Below are 13,016 nucleotides of genomic sequence, written 5' to 3'. Positions count from 1 at the left end.
TTATCTTCTTGGCAAAACCTCTATATGGATAGAGATAAATTTTGAATGAGAAAACAAACCAAAAAAAAAAAAAAAAACGGCGTCTCTAAACGAGAATTAAACAAATAGAGTAACTCAAAGTGATACTATTCTCTGTTTAATTCTATCTTTTTGCCTCTATCTCTCTATTTTGTCTCGAGAATCTAACGTTAAAAGACTAAAAAATTTCCAAAATTTTCAAAAATTCATTTCTAAAAAATATTTCCCCTCTCGTTTAAATCTTTTCTTGTTCTAAGCTCTCTTGTTTCTAAAAAAACTTTTCAAAAATATCTTCTGTAGCAAACAAAAACCCTCCACCTAGCAAGACTAGATGGATCAGTTTCAATGATCATGTGCAAGCACTTCCTAGAGAATTGCAGCTTAAGATATGGACACATATATCGAAAATCATTCCTGGTTTAGGTAAAAGTTCATATGCACATAAGAGACGAGCTAAGAGAGAAGGCTGGTGGTTGAATTGTCAAACACCTTGCCCTGGTCTTCAACCTCATAATAATTATGTTTATAAAGTCTACATGTGTTATCCCCCAGTTCATTACGCTTGGTCTAAGAGAGTAATCCAACTATCTGGTTGGGATTGACTTGAGTTTTCAAAAACTTTTAAGTCTTGGGGATCTGACTTTAAACGACCCACCTTTTTAAAATATTTGTCAACTTATTCAAAACCCAAAAAAATTAATGAAAATTTTCTTTCTGTTATCTGTACATATTTCCCTACAGTTCTTGTACAATTCTTTCCATCATTTGTTTCTCATTTACCATTGAATGTGAGTGTATCCTATACAGTTTCGTTGCATTTTCAATGCTGATCATTTTGGTACCTCACGAGTCAAGATTGAACGAGTAACGAAGCTTGGATCGACTCTAGAAGTTGGCAAGGCACTGGGGACAAGATCGGAATTTCCTGATTCATTTGGGCTTGGGCCAAAATTTTAATTTCTTAAAAGAGGCACGTGCCATCAAACCCTTAAGACCACGCGATCGCCCCTTCCCTTCTTCTCCATCCCACAAATTCCCAACCCTAGCCGCCCCACTTAGCTCGCACTCGCCCTTTACTCTACTCGTGGTCGCGACCTCACCCTAACACACCACCATTCAATTTTTTCACAACCTTCCCCAAATTCAACCCCCATTCCAACTCAAAACCCCAATTTTTAAAATCCCTACTGTTTGGACTAGAAATTCCCAAACACAGTTAGGGTTGTGAAGAGTGGATTGATTGATGAAGGAAATGAGATGAACCTTAGAAGGCTGCCTACGTACCCCAGTCCGGAAACAGGGATCAAGTCTCAGCAGTTTTTGCTTGCGTAGTTCTGAAAGTGAGAGCAGACTCTTATAAGAAAGATCCGGATTCCAAGATCCGGATCCCACTCTAACCCCAAAATCTCTGAAGATTTTGGTTTATCTTCTTTTTTCCTTCTTTGTCCCTGTTGACCAGATTGTGCCTGTTTTCTCTTTAAACCTGTGCCAGATGCACCTGTGACATATTTGGATCTGGACCTAGTCCGGAATCATGTTGGGTTGAATCAAAAATGTTGGGCCAGAGTCTGAAAAGATGATGGGCGGATCTCGAACAGGAACACACCGCAGAAGGTGGGCCCAAATCGCCCTCTTTGTCATATGGATGAAAACCATGTGGCAAAGAACGAGAAAAAACGCAAAAAACACTTTTGTAATAAAAATACCAAACTCAATCCAAAGTAGACATGGTTGGACTGAAGGGCGCAAAAAACACTGTTGTAATAACAAAAAAATAAAAAAATAAAACCCAACATCCGAAATTGAAAAAACCTTTTTGCCTTTTGTTCTCTCTCTTCTTGTTTATTATCGCTGAGAAATGGTAAATTTGACTGAAAGGCGATGGAAAGAAATTGGTGGCCAATTTCCTCGTGTCCGCGGGTGTCGGGAACTTCCTACATCAGCCATAAAAGCAAATTTTGAGCTTGGGGCAGACCTAAAACTCCGAAAGTTGAAAGATGTTGCCCAACCAGTTGGCATTGATGATGTTGCTGTGTGTTACCACCAATTATGTTATGGGTTAGAGCTTCCAATGTCGATGACAAATACCAGAATATTGTCAAATTGGGAGCTTGCACACCGTCAAATGCATGTCGTGTATTACATGGTGTTGAAAGCGGATGCAAGTCTTAGAAGAAGTTTTCAAAATACCCTTTGGTTGTAACGAGATGATGGCTATCCGCCAAGCCACAAAGGAGAAGAGAGCTGGGAATCGATGTTTTCTATGGTTTGAGCTTTGTAGATCCAAAGATCCAATTTTTGGAAAACACGAAAGCTTTAAAATTGGGAGAAGCCAGCCTTTAAAGTCTCTGGCAGTTGGAGGCTCGAAGGTTTCGAGGTTCGCAACAACTTCATAGGTAAGTTTTCGTTTTTAAAACCTTAACGTTTTCCAGTCTGTATAGCCATATTTATACAAAATGATAATCTGAAAAACGGAAACAGGTATGAACGTGAAGATCAATCATCGACAACAGATCCCTGATGAAGCAACGAAACGACACCTGAAGTTTTATTATGAGCTTTATAAAAAAGAGAAAAACCTTTTTAACTTGTCTTATTCCGACACTATAGTCGGTGAAATTCACCAGAAAGCTAGTGAGAGAAAGATTTTGCAGAATGGAAAATTGGTAGATGTTGTCGATGTGGAAGATGAGCCAAATAGTGAGAATGGCGAGGAGAGTAAAGTGTCTGTTATGAATGCATTTCCAATCGCTGTCAGCTTTCCTCAAGAGCAACTCTTGAATCTTGAATATCGTGAAAAGGAAGGTGCTGAAGAGTTGGAGAGTCATGAATATATTCAAAATGAATGTGATGATCGCAATTTTTTGCGGTGCGGATTATTAGGCGATGGTATTCCATTATGAGTTTAAGTTTTCAGAAGAGGTGTAATTATTGATAGTTATGGTAGAATTTGTATGAAAGAGCGTTAGTCTTATCGATTAATGCATCTGTTGTAGGGAATGTACCCGGGCAACGCCGAAACGTAGAAGAATGGTTTTACCCGATTCGGCGAAGAATATGAAGGTGTGAACGAAGCTTTTTCTGCACCACGACTCATTTGTAACATAGGCGCCGATATGGTGCATACACCTGTTTCAACGCGCTTTATAACCGACCTTATCTTTATAGCCTTAAAAGGTGATCTTTGAGGAAGGTATGGATGAAACTGTTGGTTATGAAGAGGTAACATCTTTTGAGGAACCAAACTTGAACAAGGACATCGTGGTGTGAACAATGGCGTATGTATTCCGACAACGTCTTTGCCGAATCTTTGAGGAAAACATTATGAGTCTTAACAAAATCTTTGTGGGTAAGCGCAAAGTATGTGAATATATGAGCGGGGAATGAAGGAGTTCGGGAACCCGAGTGTTCGAAAAAAGCGTGAAACGGAACATCTTTGTAGATAAGCCCTCTCTTTGTCCTTCAACAGTTGAACCGTCTAAGCGTCAAAGTGCTAAGAAACATATGTCTGATGATAGAAGTCTATTGGATGTCAAGATAGACGAAGTTAGACGTCAAGCAGCCATGGTTAGTACCTTGTTGTTTTTGTTTTTTGTATCTTTTTGAAAAGATTGTTTGTGCTAAAAAAAAAATTGCGTGTAGGTTATGTGTGTCGCAGATGACTTGGTAAAGCTCCGTGCAGAGGAGTTAAGTCTACAAAACGCAAAAGAGATCGGCGACCAAGTCAGATTAGGTTTGCTGGCTAAAGAGTTGGAAAATCTTAAGTGTGTAAACCAAGGGTTGTTGGCTGAAATAGATTGTAACAGAAAAGTAATAGGAGAACTGGAGTTGAAGTGTCACGAAGTGAAAGGGCAATTCGATGCACTTGTGAAAGAGGATACTCAACTGAAGGAGAAGAACAAAGTGATGGAGATGAATTATAATCTAGTTGAAGCAGATTATAAAGTGGTACTTGAAGACAATGATAAGCTATCTAAAGAGAAAACCGAGACTGAACTGGAACTTGGCAAAATTTCCATGGAATTGTACCGAGTTAAGAAAGCAAATGATGAGCTTAAGAAGGATTTCAAGCAGTTACACGAAAAATATGTAGGAGAAGCTAGTGAGGTTCCTGCCTGTTAGAAAAACACTTGTCAGAGGGATCATTTTTAACAAACAGTAAGGATATGTTTGTCTGATTTTGGATTATAACTCACGTTATATATCCGGAACTGGATGTTGAAAAAGCTTTGTAGCTTTGTATCTTGGTTTAGAAACTTGTAATGTTATGACTGAAATGTATGAAAGAAGTATTTTAAGATACCATGTATCAAAGTTAAAAACATGCATGTGCTGATGCGTTTGAAAACAAGGTGTGGTGTGTATATTAAGAAACTAAACTATAAGCATGTGAACTTGAGGTAATAATGTGAACATGAAGTTATACCATGTATAAAACTAAAAAAAAAAAAAATGATAATGACTTATCTGTGAGCCATGGTAGTGTCAGAGAGCAAATACCACTTGCTTTGTTGTCTTCTCTAGTCCGAAATAAGTAGTATTCACTAAAATTGCTGAAACAGAATTATTATCAAGTCCATTTAAGCATTTAAATTAGCCTTTGCAAGCGATGAAATCTGTTGTCCGGAAACAAAACAATTTGTGAGTGTTTACATTTGGCTGTATAGGTGCGCATAAGCATGTGCTAACACTTAGATTCTTGTCCGGAAACAAATTTATGATGCGAGTATACACTCAGCTATTTAAGTGCTTTGATAGCACTTAATTTTTTGTCCGGAAACAAATTTATGCTTTGCGAAAGTGCACTTTCGTCTGTTTAAAGTGCTTTGCTAGCACTTAATTTTTGTCGGAAACAAACTTATGATGCGAAAGTGTCGCCTTTCGGCTGTTTAAGTCTTGGCGTTTGCTAACACTTACAATTTTTTGTCCGGAAACAAAATTTATGCTGCGAGTGTCTGCACTCGGCTGTTTAAGTGCTTTGCTAGCACTTAATTTTTTGTCCGGAAACAAACTTATGATGCGAAAGTGTAACTTTCGGTCTTTTAAGTCGCGATTTGCTAACACTTTACAATTTTTGTCCGGAAACAAAACTTATGCTGCGAGTATGCGCGCCGGTTTGTTTAAGTGCGCATTGCTAGCACTTAATTTTTTGTCCGGAAACAAACTTATGATGCGAGTGTCGTCACTCGGCTGTTTAAGTGCGTGTTGCTAACACTTACAATTTCGTCCGGAAACAAAATTGTTACGCAAGTGTCCGCGACTTGGTGGCTAAATACCGGTCGATTACCACGGATGTCAACTTTGTTCCGAAAACAAATGTTAAAGGTTTGCGCCGAGGATTGCACTTGCTAGATGATGTAAAAAAGTATTAAGAAAAAATAAAGCATAGTAGCAGATGGAGAAATATTATTATTAATGAAAATCAAAATAGAGTTAAATAAAGACTAGTGGTAAAATTTACGAAGCCTTGTTGCATTCCAAGGCTTTGGAAGAAAATCTCCGGAAAGAGTTTTCAGTACATAATAACCCTTAGGCCCTGTTTTCTCCACAATAAAAGGACTTTCCCAAGCTTCTGACTGCTTGCCCCCTGATGGGTCATCCAATTTTCTCCGAAGTACCCAATCTCCTGGCTGGAATGTTCGCTGACGAACGTTCTTGTCATAACTTTTTTTGACACTCTGTTGATACTTTTCCAAATGCCGGAGTGCCTCTTCTCTCTGCTCATCGATGAATTGTTTCTGGGACGACAAAAATTCTTCATTATCATCAGAAATTACATTTTCAGTTCGACTGATGGGAGCCATGAGTTCAGTTGGCAAGACTGCTTCTGTCCCATATGCCAGAGAGAAAGGAGTTATTCCTGTAGAAGTTTTGGGCGTGCTGCGGTATGCCCACAAAAAAATTAGGTAATTCCTCGTACCCATTTTCCTTTTTTAGCTTCTTTAAGCCGCCTTTTCAAATTGGCTAGGAGAGACTTGTTAGTTGCTTCAGCTTGTCCATTCGCTTGTGGATGATAAGGAGCCGAAAAATTATGTTGAATTTTGAAGGTGTCACAGAATTGACGAATTTCATCAGAATCAAACTGTTTTCCATTATTAGATACAATTACTGCTGGTATTCCATATCGACATATGATATCTCTCCAAATGAACTTTTGACTTTGGGACGATGGAGTTCCGTGACAAAGCGGACTTTCGCCTCAACCCACTTTGTGAAATAATCAGTGGCTGCAAGGAGGAATCGGAAATTTCCTGGTGCTTTGGGCAAAGGTCCAACAATATCTAGACCCCATTTAGCAAATGGCCAAGAACTCAGAACTGGAAACAATTCATTGGCTGGTAGATGGTTTGAGTTCGCATGCATTTGACATTGTACACAAGTTTGACTGTATAACTTAGCTTGTTTCTGCATTCCAGGCCACCAATAACCCTGAGTGAGTGCTCTATGTGCCATACTACGCCCTCCAATATGATTGCCGCAAATGCCCTTATGCAACTCTTCTAGAATAAAGTGACCTTGTTCAGATGTAAGGCAACGGAGCAATGGAGATAAATTATGCTTCCTATATAACTGGATCTGTCCTGCCAATGGAAGAATGGAAAACTTGAATGATGTCCGGAGTATGTAATCAGCAAGTTTCTTGTCTTCAGGGAGAGTCTGGTGTTGCAGGTACTCTATGTAAGGAACACGCCAATCATTTATACTGGGAATATGCTCTACATCTATTAGGGATTGTTGTTGGTCAGAATCTAGCGTTTCATCATGGTCCGGACTGTTCATTTCACTGTTAATGTCATCCCCAGTGATTTCTACTTCCCCGCGAATCCTTTTCTTTGACCGGACTGCATAAGATGCTTGTGCAGAGTACAATACTTGTAGTGCTAAACATTCATCAACATATATTTTTCTGTGGTTGAGAGTGGTAAAGTCGATGCTTGGTTGCTGCCCGATATTCAACTTGTATCGTCCGTGCTTCCTTGCAATTTGTAGGCTGGCTTTGAAGATAAGCTAAAGCATCTGCATGCCTCACATCATGTCTTGATTTCTTTGTGATAGATACAGATCTTAATCTTCTTGCTAAAGAATGAATAACATCTAGATACGCGGACATTCTTTCATCCTTAGCTCTATATATACCTCCAAATTGGTTGGTGATTAATTTGGAGTCTGTGAAAACGGCAATATCAGTCGCCCCCAAATCAATAGCTGTCTTCATACCGAAAATTGCTGCTTCATATTCCGCTTCATTGTTGGACGCTTTAAATCCCAGCCTAACAGATTTTTCTATCACAGAAACCATCGAGACGGATAAGTACACATCCAATTCCCCGGATCCCGATTGATTTCGAGAACCGTCGGTGTAGATTTTCCAAGAAATATGCTTCGAGGATGGGTTTTAAGCCCGGAGATGTTTCTTCGGTTTGAGTTGTGGTACGCATCTGTTTTTATTGGTCCGAATGATAGCAAAAGAAACATCATCGACCGAAAGTCCGCAATTAAGGATGCGAGCATGTCCTTTTTCTCGCGGCGACGGGTTCATATATGATCTCATATGCACTAAGATAAAGGCGCGGAGGGCAAGTCCGCTTATGTCCCTGAGCATTAGCTAGAGCTTTTCGAAGAGGGTACTCTGTATGAACCCGGATGGTCCTACCCTGAAAATAAGGTTTCAGTCGTCTAGCAGCATGTACTAAAGCTAATGCTATTTTCTCAATATTACTGTATCGAGATTCCGGACCTGTTAAAGTCTTACTTATAAAAAATATTGGCCTCTCTTCCGGACTTTCAACGAAAAGCACTGCGCTTACTGCAATACCAGTTGCAGCAAGATATACTCCTACTGGCTGACCAGTTTTAGGACTTACCAATATTGGCGGTGAGGACAGATAAGTTTTAAGGCTATCAAAAAGCTTTGGCACTTTTCAGAAGTCCAAGTGGAGTTTGATTTAATCGTATTGAAAAATGGACAACACTTATCTGAGAATTTAGAAATAAATCTCATTAAGGCTGCCAACCGTCCAGTAAGTCTTTGAATCTCCTTTTTGTTTTTTGGAGTCGGCATGTCTAGTATGGCCCTTTATCTGATCGGGGGTTAGCTTCAATGCCTCTATGGGTCATAAGATAACCCAAAATTTCCCGCAGGAAACTCCAAAAGAACATTTTCTTTGATTCAATTTGAGATTGAATTTTATTACCCTATCAAAGGTTGTCTGAAGATCTCGAAGATGGTCACTTGTTAACCATGACTTAGTGACCATGTCATCAATATATATTTCCATAGTATCACCTATTAGGCCTTCAAAGATTGTGTTGCCTAATTTCTGAAAAAGTGGTCGAGGCATTTTTAAGGCCAAAAGGCATGATCAAAACAATAAATGCCTATATCATTTATAAAGGTCAGATGTTCTTGGTCCGACCATACAAAAGTATTTGGTAAAACCGAAAGAAGCATCCATGAATGAAATTCTCGATATCCCTCAAGTAGCATCAACTAAATCATTTATCTTAGGCAAAGGGTAAGGATTAAGTGGGCAAACTTCATTAAGTTTAATGAAATCTATACACATTCTTAATTTGCCATTCTTCTTGGTAACTACAACTATGTTTGATAACCATTTAGGATATTCTACTGGTCGAATAAACTTAGCCTTCAGTAAACGACTAACCTCTTCATTGACTTTCAGCCTTTTATCAGGTGCCATGCGCCTTGGTCTTTGCCTGACAGGTTTTGCTGTATGATCCACATCAAGATGATGACATGCTATGTCCGGATCGATGCCACCATGTCATCTATGCTCCATGCAAAAGTCGTGCTATTTTTTCTTTAACAATTCTGTCATGTCTCTTTTCTCAACTTCGGAAAGCTTAGTTGATATGAAAGTGGTATGTTCCGGACTCATTCCAATCTGAACTTCCTCAAGTTTATCAATAGTGGGAAGGTCCTTTTGTTTCTCGCCTGAAATGGCTGTGGAGCCATACTGTAATTGCTACTTCTGTGGAGTGTCCTGAATGACTCTATTGACATGAATTCCGGAAGGTTTGTAGTCATCTAGTGCTTTGTCATGACATCCGTGGGATTCCATCGATCACTCTCGGATTTTCTGATTCCTTGACTACATGGAAACTTGGATTTTGTGGAAAGTAGATATAATCGCTGCGATCCGATGGATCCAATCTACGCCTGCACTGCATTATATGGAGAGTGGCAATTCATGAGCAAAAAAGTTGATTTCAGCCCACTTTGTTTCCGAATCATTCATCGTAGACGTCACACCCTATCGAATAGTTCTTGTCGCTCCATCGAACCCAACAATAGGGTTTTCTTCCGAATGATAAGCTCCCCGTGGCAACTTCATTTCAGATAAGCTCTAGAAAATAACACACTTACAGGCTTCCAAAGATCTAGCATAATTTTTTGAACCCTCCACATTCCAATGAATCTTTGATATCATAACAAAGATCATAATGTGGTGTAAATACTCCATATAAGTCACGATCACTAAAGGATAAGGGTTCAGTTCATATATTTCTCGTTGTCACCTTTAAGAAAATCAATCTTTATTGACTCTGTTCCATCGGTTAGAAAATTGAATTTTTGTTTTTCTCAAACTTCCTACCGATTATTTGAAATGGAATCTAGACGGGCATGTCCAGCCCTGATGACCATATGTTCGGCAAACTTCACTTGTGCTGCTTTCTGTATGAATTCATCCAACTTCTTGTCATCAACTAAGCGCTGAATAGCACTCCGAAGAATTCTGCAATCATCAGTAGTGTGGCCAAAATCATCATGAAATTTGCATCGTTTGGATTTATCTCTGATATTGGCTGTATCTTCAGGTAATGTCCTTGGCTTATAAAGAAGATTTCGCCTTTTATTCTTTTCGTAAACTTCGAAAGTTTCATCGACAAAGGAGGAAAATCTTTTCCTCTTTATTTGGGTTGGGTAGGCTTAGAGTTCCGTCGGTGACCGGAAGTTGTTCTCCGCTTGTTTTTGTCCTCCGCCCTTATAGTTGCCGGAGTTCCGTCCGACTCTTTTTTGTTTTTCTTCAAGATTTTCTTCTTCGTTGCCTAGCTTTGAGATCATCCTCAACTCGTGCAAACTCTTCAGCACGATCAAACAGCTCGGACTTGGAGAAAGGCGGCTGTCTAGTGAGCGAATTGTATAGACCACTACGATCATATCCTATGGCATCTTTGAAAGCTTGGATGATAAACCGGGTCGAGGGGAGGATCAAGAATATTGAGTAAAGTTTGAAATCTTTTGCGAAAAATCCCCGATAGATTCTCCAGACTTTTTGTGAGATTAAATAAAGCGCGTAATCTCGTTTAATCTGGCTATATCGATAGTGATCAACAAACTTCTTAGCTAATTCTGGGAAGTTTCTAATTGATTTGGAAGTAAGAGAGTTGAACCATACTAAAGCATCACCTTTGAGAGTGGCTGGAAACAACTTACGAGTAGTGCATCATCATTTTCCATAGCCATTTGTGACCAGAGTAAAACAGATGAGTGTATGGATCTCCATTCTCTTCATCATACATTTTGGTCGGGCTTCTTGAAGTTAGTAGGGGCGGCGATAGTTACGAATATAATCGAAAATGGATAATGTTGAATCTCTATAAATCCATCAAGATCAACAAGTCTCAAGCTAAATCTCTCCCGATCATGCAAGCTAGCCGATCTTGTGAAGTTTGTTAGGACACTTCTCATGCAAATCTAGAATGTCTGTTTATTATCAACATACATGGGTTGGAGAGTACAATGTGAACTCATTTTAGAGGCTCAACCAAGGTGGTAATAACTTTCAAGGTAATTATTGGAGACGAGCGTTGGACCCCAGGTTCTCAAGATCAAAGTTATATTCTACGAGACAAGTCAAGCCTCTCGGTTGGTTCCCTCAACAACAATTATACTCTCAAAGAGATTCCAATACAAGTAGAGAGTTAGTGCACGATCCAGGAGAAATTATCGCACCCGCCAACCTCGAGAATGCTATTACTTTGCTATCACATAAAAATCAGAAGTTTGAAAGTGTTTTAAAGCTTATTGCAGGGCTGACTCAATCTCCGGCAATCTCGGGCAAGTCAATATTCTAGAATGGAGTATCTAGAGGATAAGGTTGACCAACTCACCCTGCTTTTTTTTGTAAAGACACAAGCCACTAAACTAAAGCTTATTGGAACCAATATCGAAGAGTGAAGATGTATGCCACATTGGGACAACTTCTAAAAATCGATCAACTCCATGATCATGTCACCGGTTACTACTCTCGGATCGAGGATTGAAGATAGACAACAAGGTTGACTTACCTTCTCATGATGACATTCTTTATAGAGCAATGGTCAAATTTCAAATGAAGTTCAAAAGGAAGTGGGGAGAAATCCTTTCAACTCCCATTTGTCAAGATAACCAAGACAAGATATGCAAGAATGCCAAAGAGAAAGAAAAGCAAATACATGCTAATGTGTTTGTACCAAAGGCACCTTTTCCTATTTTTTTTGCTTTCAAAAAAGGACAAGCAATTTTAGAGATGAAGGAGGCATTTGAGAAAGATAACATCAATATCCTCTTTCAAAAAGCGATTAAAAGCGATTGCCATCATATGCCAAATTCTTGAAGGATGCATGCAACATAAAAGAAGTACTCATGTTCCAAAAAGCGTTTCTAGCTAGAAAAACAACATCTATTATCCATCCGGTAAAGCTCGGTCAAGCTCAAAGATCCGGAAGTCCTACAATATCATGCAAGATAGGAGAAAAATTCACAGGTAATGCTCTTTAGACCTTGGTGCTAGTGTTAATCTCTTTGCCATATCATGTGTACCAATCGTTGGGCCTAGAGAACCTAAAACTCTGAAAAGTCAAATTGAAGTTATTTGACCGTTCTACCAAGATTCCCGGAGGAGGCATAGTTGAGGATGTTCTTGTTTTAAGTAGCCGATTTCTACTATCTAGTGGATTTCATTGTGATAGACACCGGGAGGCCTTTGATAAAATTCAATTATTCTAGGTGACCTTTCCTCCATTCTTGCAAAAGCTTTGATAAATTGTCACAACGGTGAAATGAAGATCAACTTTTGTAAGATGTCCATGGACATAAATATCTTTCACTGTTGCATAAGGATTGTGATGACACGAAGGTGGAGAGGTGTACTTTCTTGATAGCATGATACAAGAATCATTCCCATTCGAAGATACAATTGAGAGTGCTCAATCTATAGAAAAGCTGTGATGAACACGAGAACCCCACCTGAGGCGTTGCTAGCCATGCTCTTGGAATCTCTGCAGAAAATTCAGGATTTAAGTGAGCAGAATGGAAAACTGCCGAGAGAGTATCATACCTTGAGAAGATGAACTCTATATTTCGGGATGAACAAATGACTACGCTTGAAAAAATCGGTTACTAGAGAATCGGCTTAAAGAAGTTTTAGAAAAACAACGAGAATCTAGAAACGAGAAATGAGTCTTCGAGAGGAAAGTGGACCATATTGATAAAAGCATTGCCTTTGTTGAAGCCTCTTCTACACTATCATTGTAATGCGAGAGAGAAGTATGTGAACCGGTCCCCGCCCACCTTGGCCTTGATCAACCAGACATCCATTATCATCATTGTGGTGGTAAATGGCACATCAGATACTATTGTCTTGTTAGAAAGAAAGATTTTCGTCAATCTTCTACATAGAGGAACCATAAGGCCTATCACACAATCATCAGACCTGAAATAGTTCAAGGTAGAGAAGCAACTTCATCAGTAATCTTTCCAGCATATCAAGGAGTATTTTTGACAACCTACAAGGTGAGACCTCCTCGTCTTCCAAACATTCGTCAGATTTGGGTAAGAAAATCTGATCTCCTTACTCCAAATTGATAATGCATGATATATAGTCTTAGGGATCTGACTTAAAAAGACCTAACAAAAAAAAATCTTGGTAAAAGGAAATGTTCTTATTTTTTGGATTAATTTTGATATTCGGCATCAATGGTAACATCTTCCC

General features: G+C 39.2%; 2 protein-coding genes across 2 annotated transcripts; one reads left to right on the top strand and one right to left on the bottom strand.

The window, feature by feature from the left end:
- The first annotated feature begins 3,462 nt into the window (after positions 1-3,462).
- LOC147495170 (uncharacterized) lies at positions 3,463-4,140 on the top strand. The gene is made up of 2 exons (XM_086568324.1): positions 3,463-3,585; positions 3,661-4,140. Exons 1-2 carry the CDS (start codon positions 3,523-3,525, stop codon positions 4,138-4,140), a joined length of 543 nt encoding a protein of 180 aa, XP_086424450.1. The 5' UTR covers positions 3,463-3,522.
- A 1,322-nt stretch (positions 4,141-5,462) lies between these two features.
- LOC147495169 (uncharacterized) lies at positions 5,463-5,942 on the bottom strand. Its single transcript, XM_086568323.1, has one exon. The coding sequence runs from the start codon at positions 5,940-5,942 to the stop codon at positions 5,463-5,465; it is 480 nt and encodes a 159-aa protein (XP_086424449.1).
- Positions 5,943-13,016: the final 7,074 nt, after the last annotated feature.

Source organism: Coptis chinensis, chromosome 6 (genome assembly GCF_015680905.1).
Source record: "Coptis chinensis isolate HL-2020 chromosome 6, ASM1568090v1, whole genome shotgun sequence".
Classification (NCBI taxonomy): Eukaryota; Viridiplantae; Streptophyta; class Magnoliopsida; order Ranunculales; family Ranunculaceae; genus Coptis; species Coptis chinensis.
This window is presented reverse-complemented; position numbering and strand designations above follow the sequence as displayed.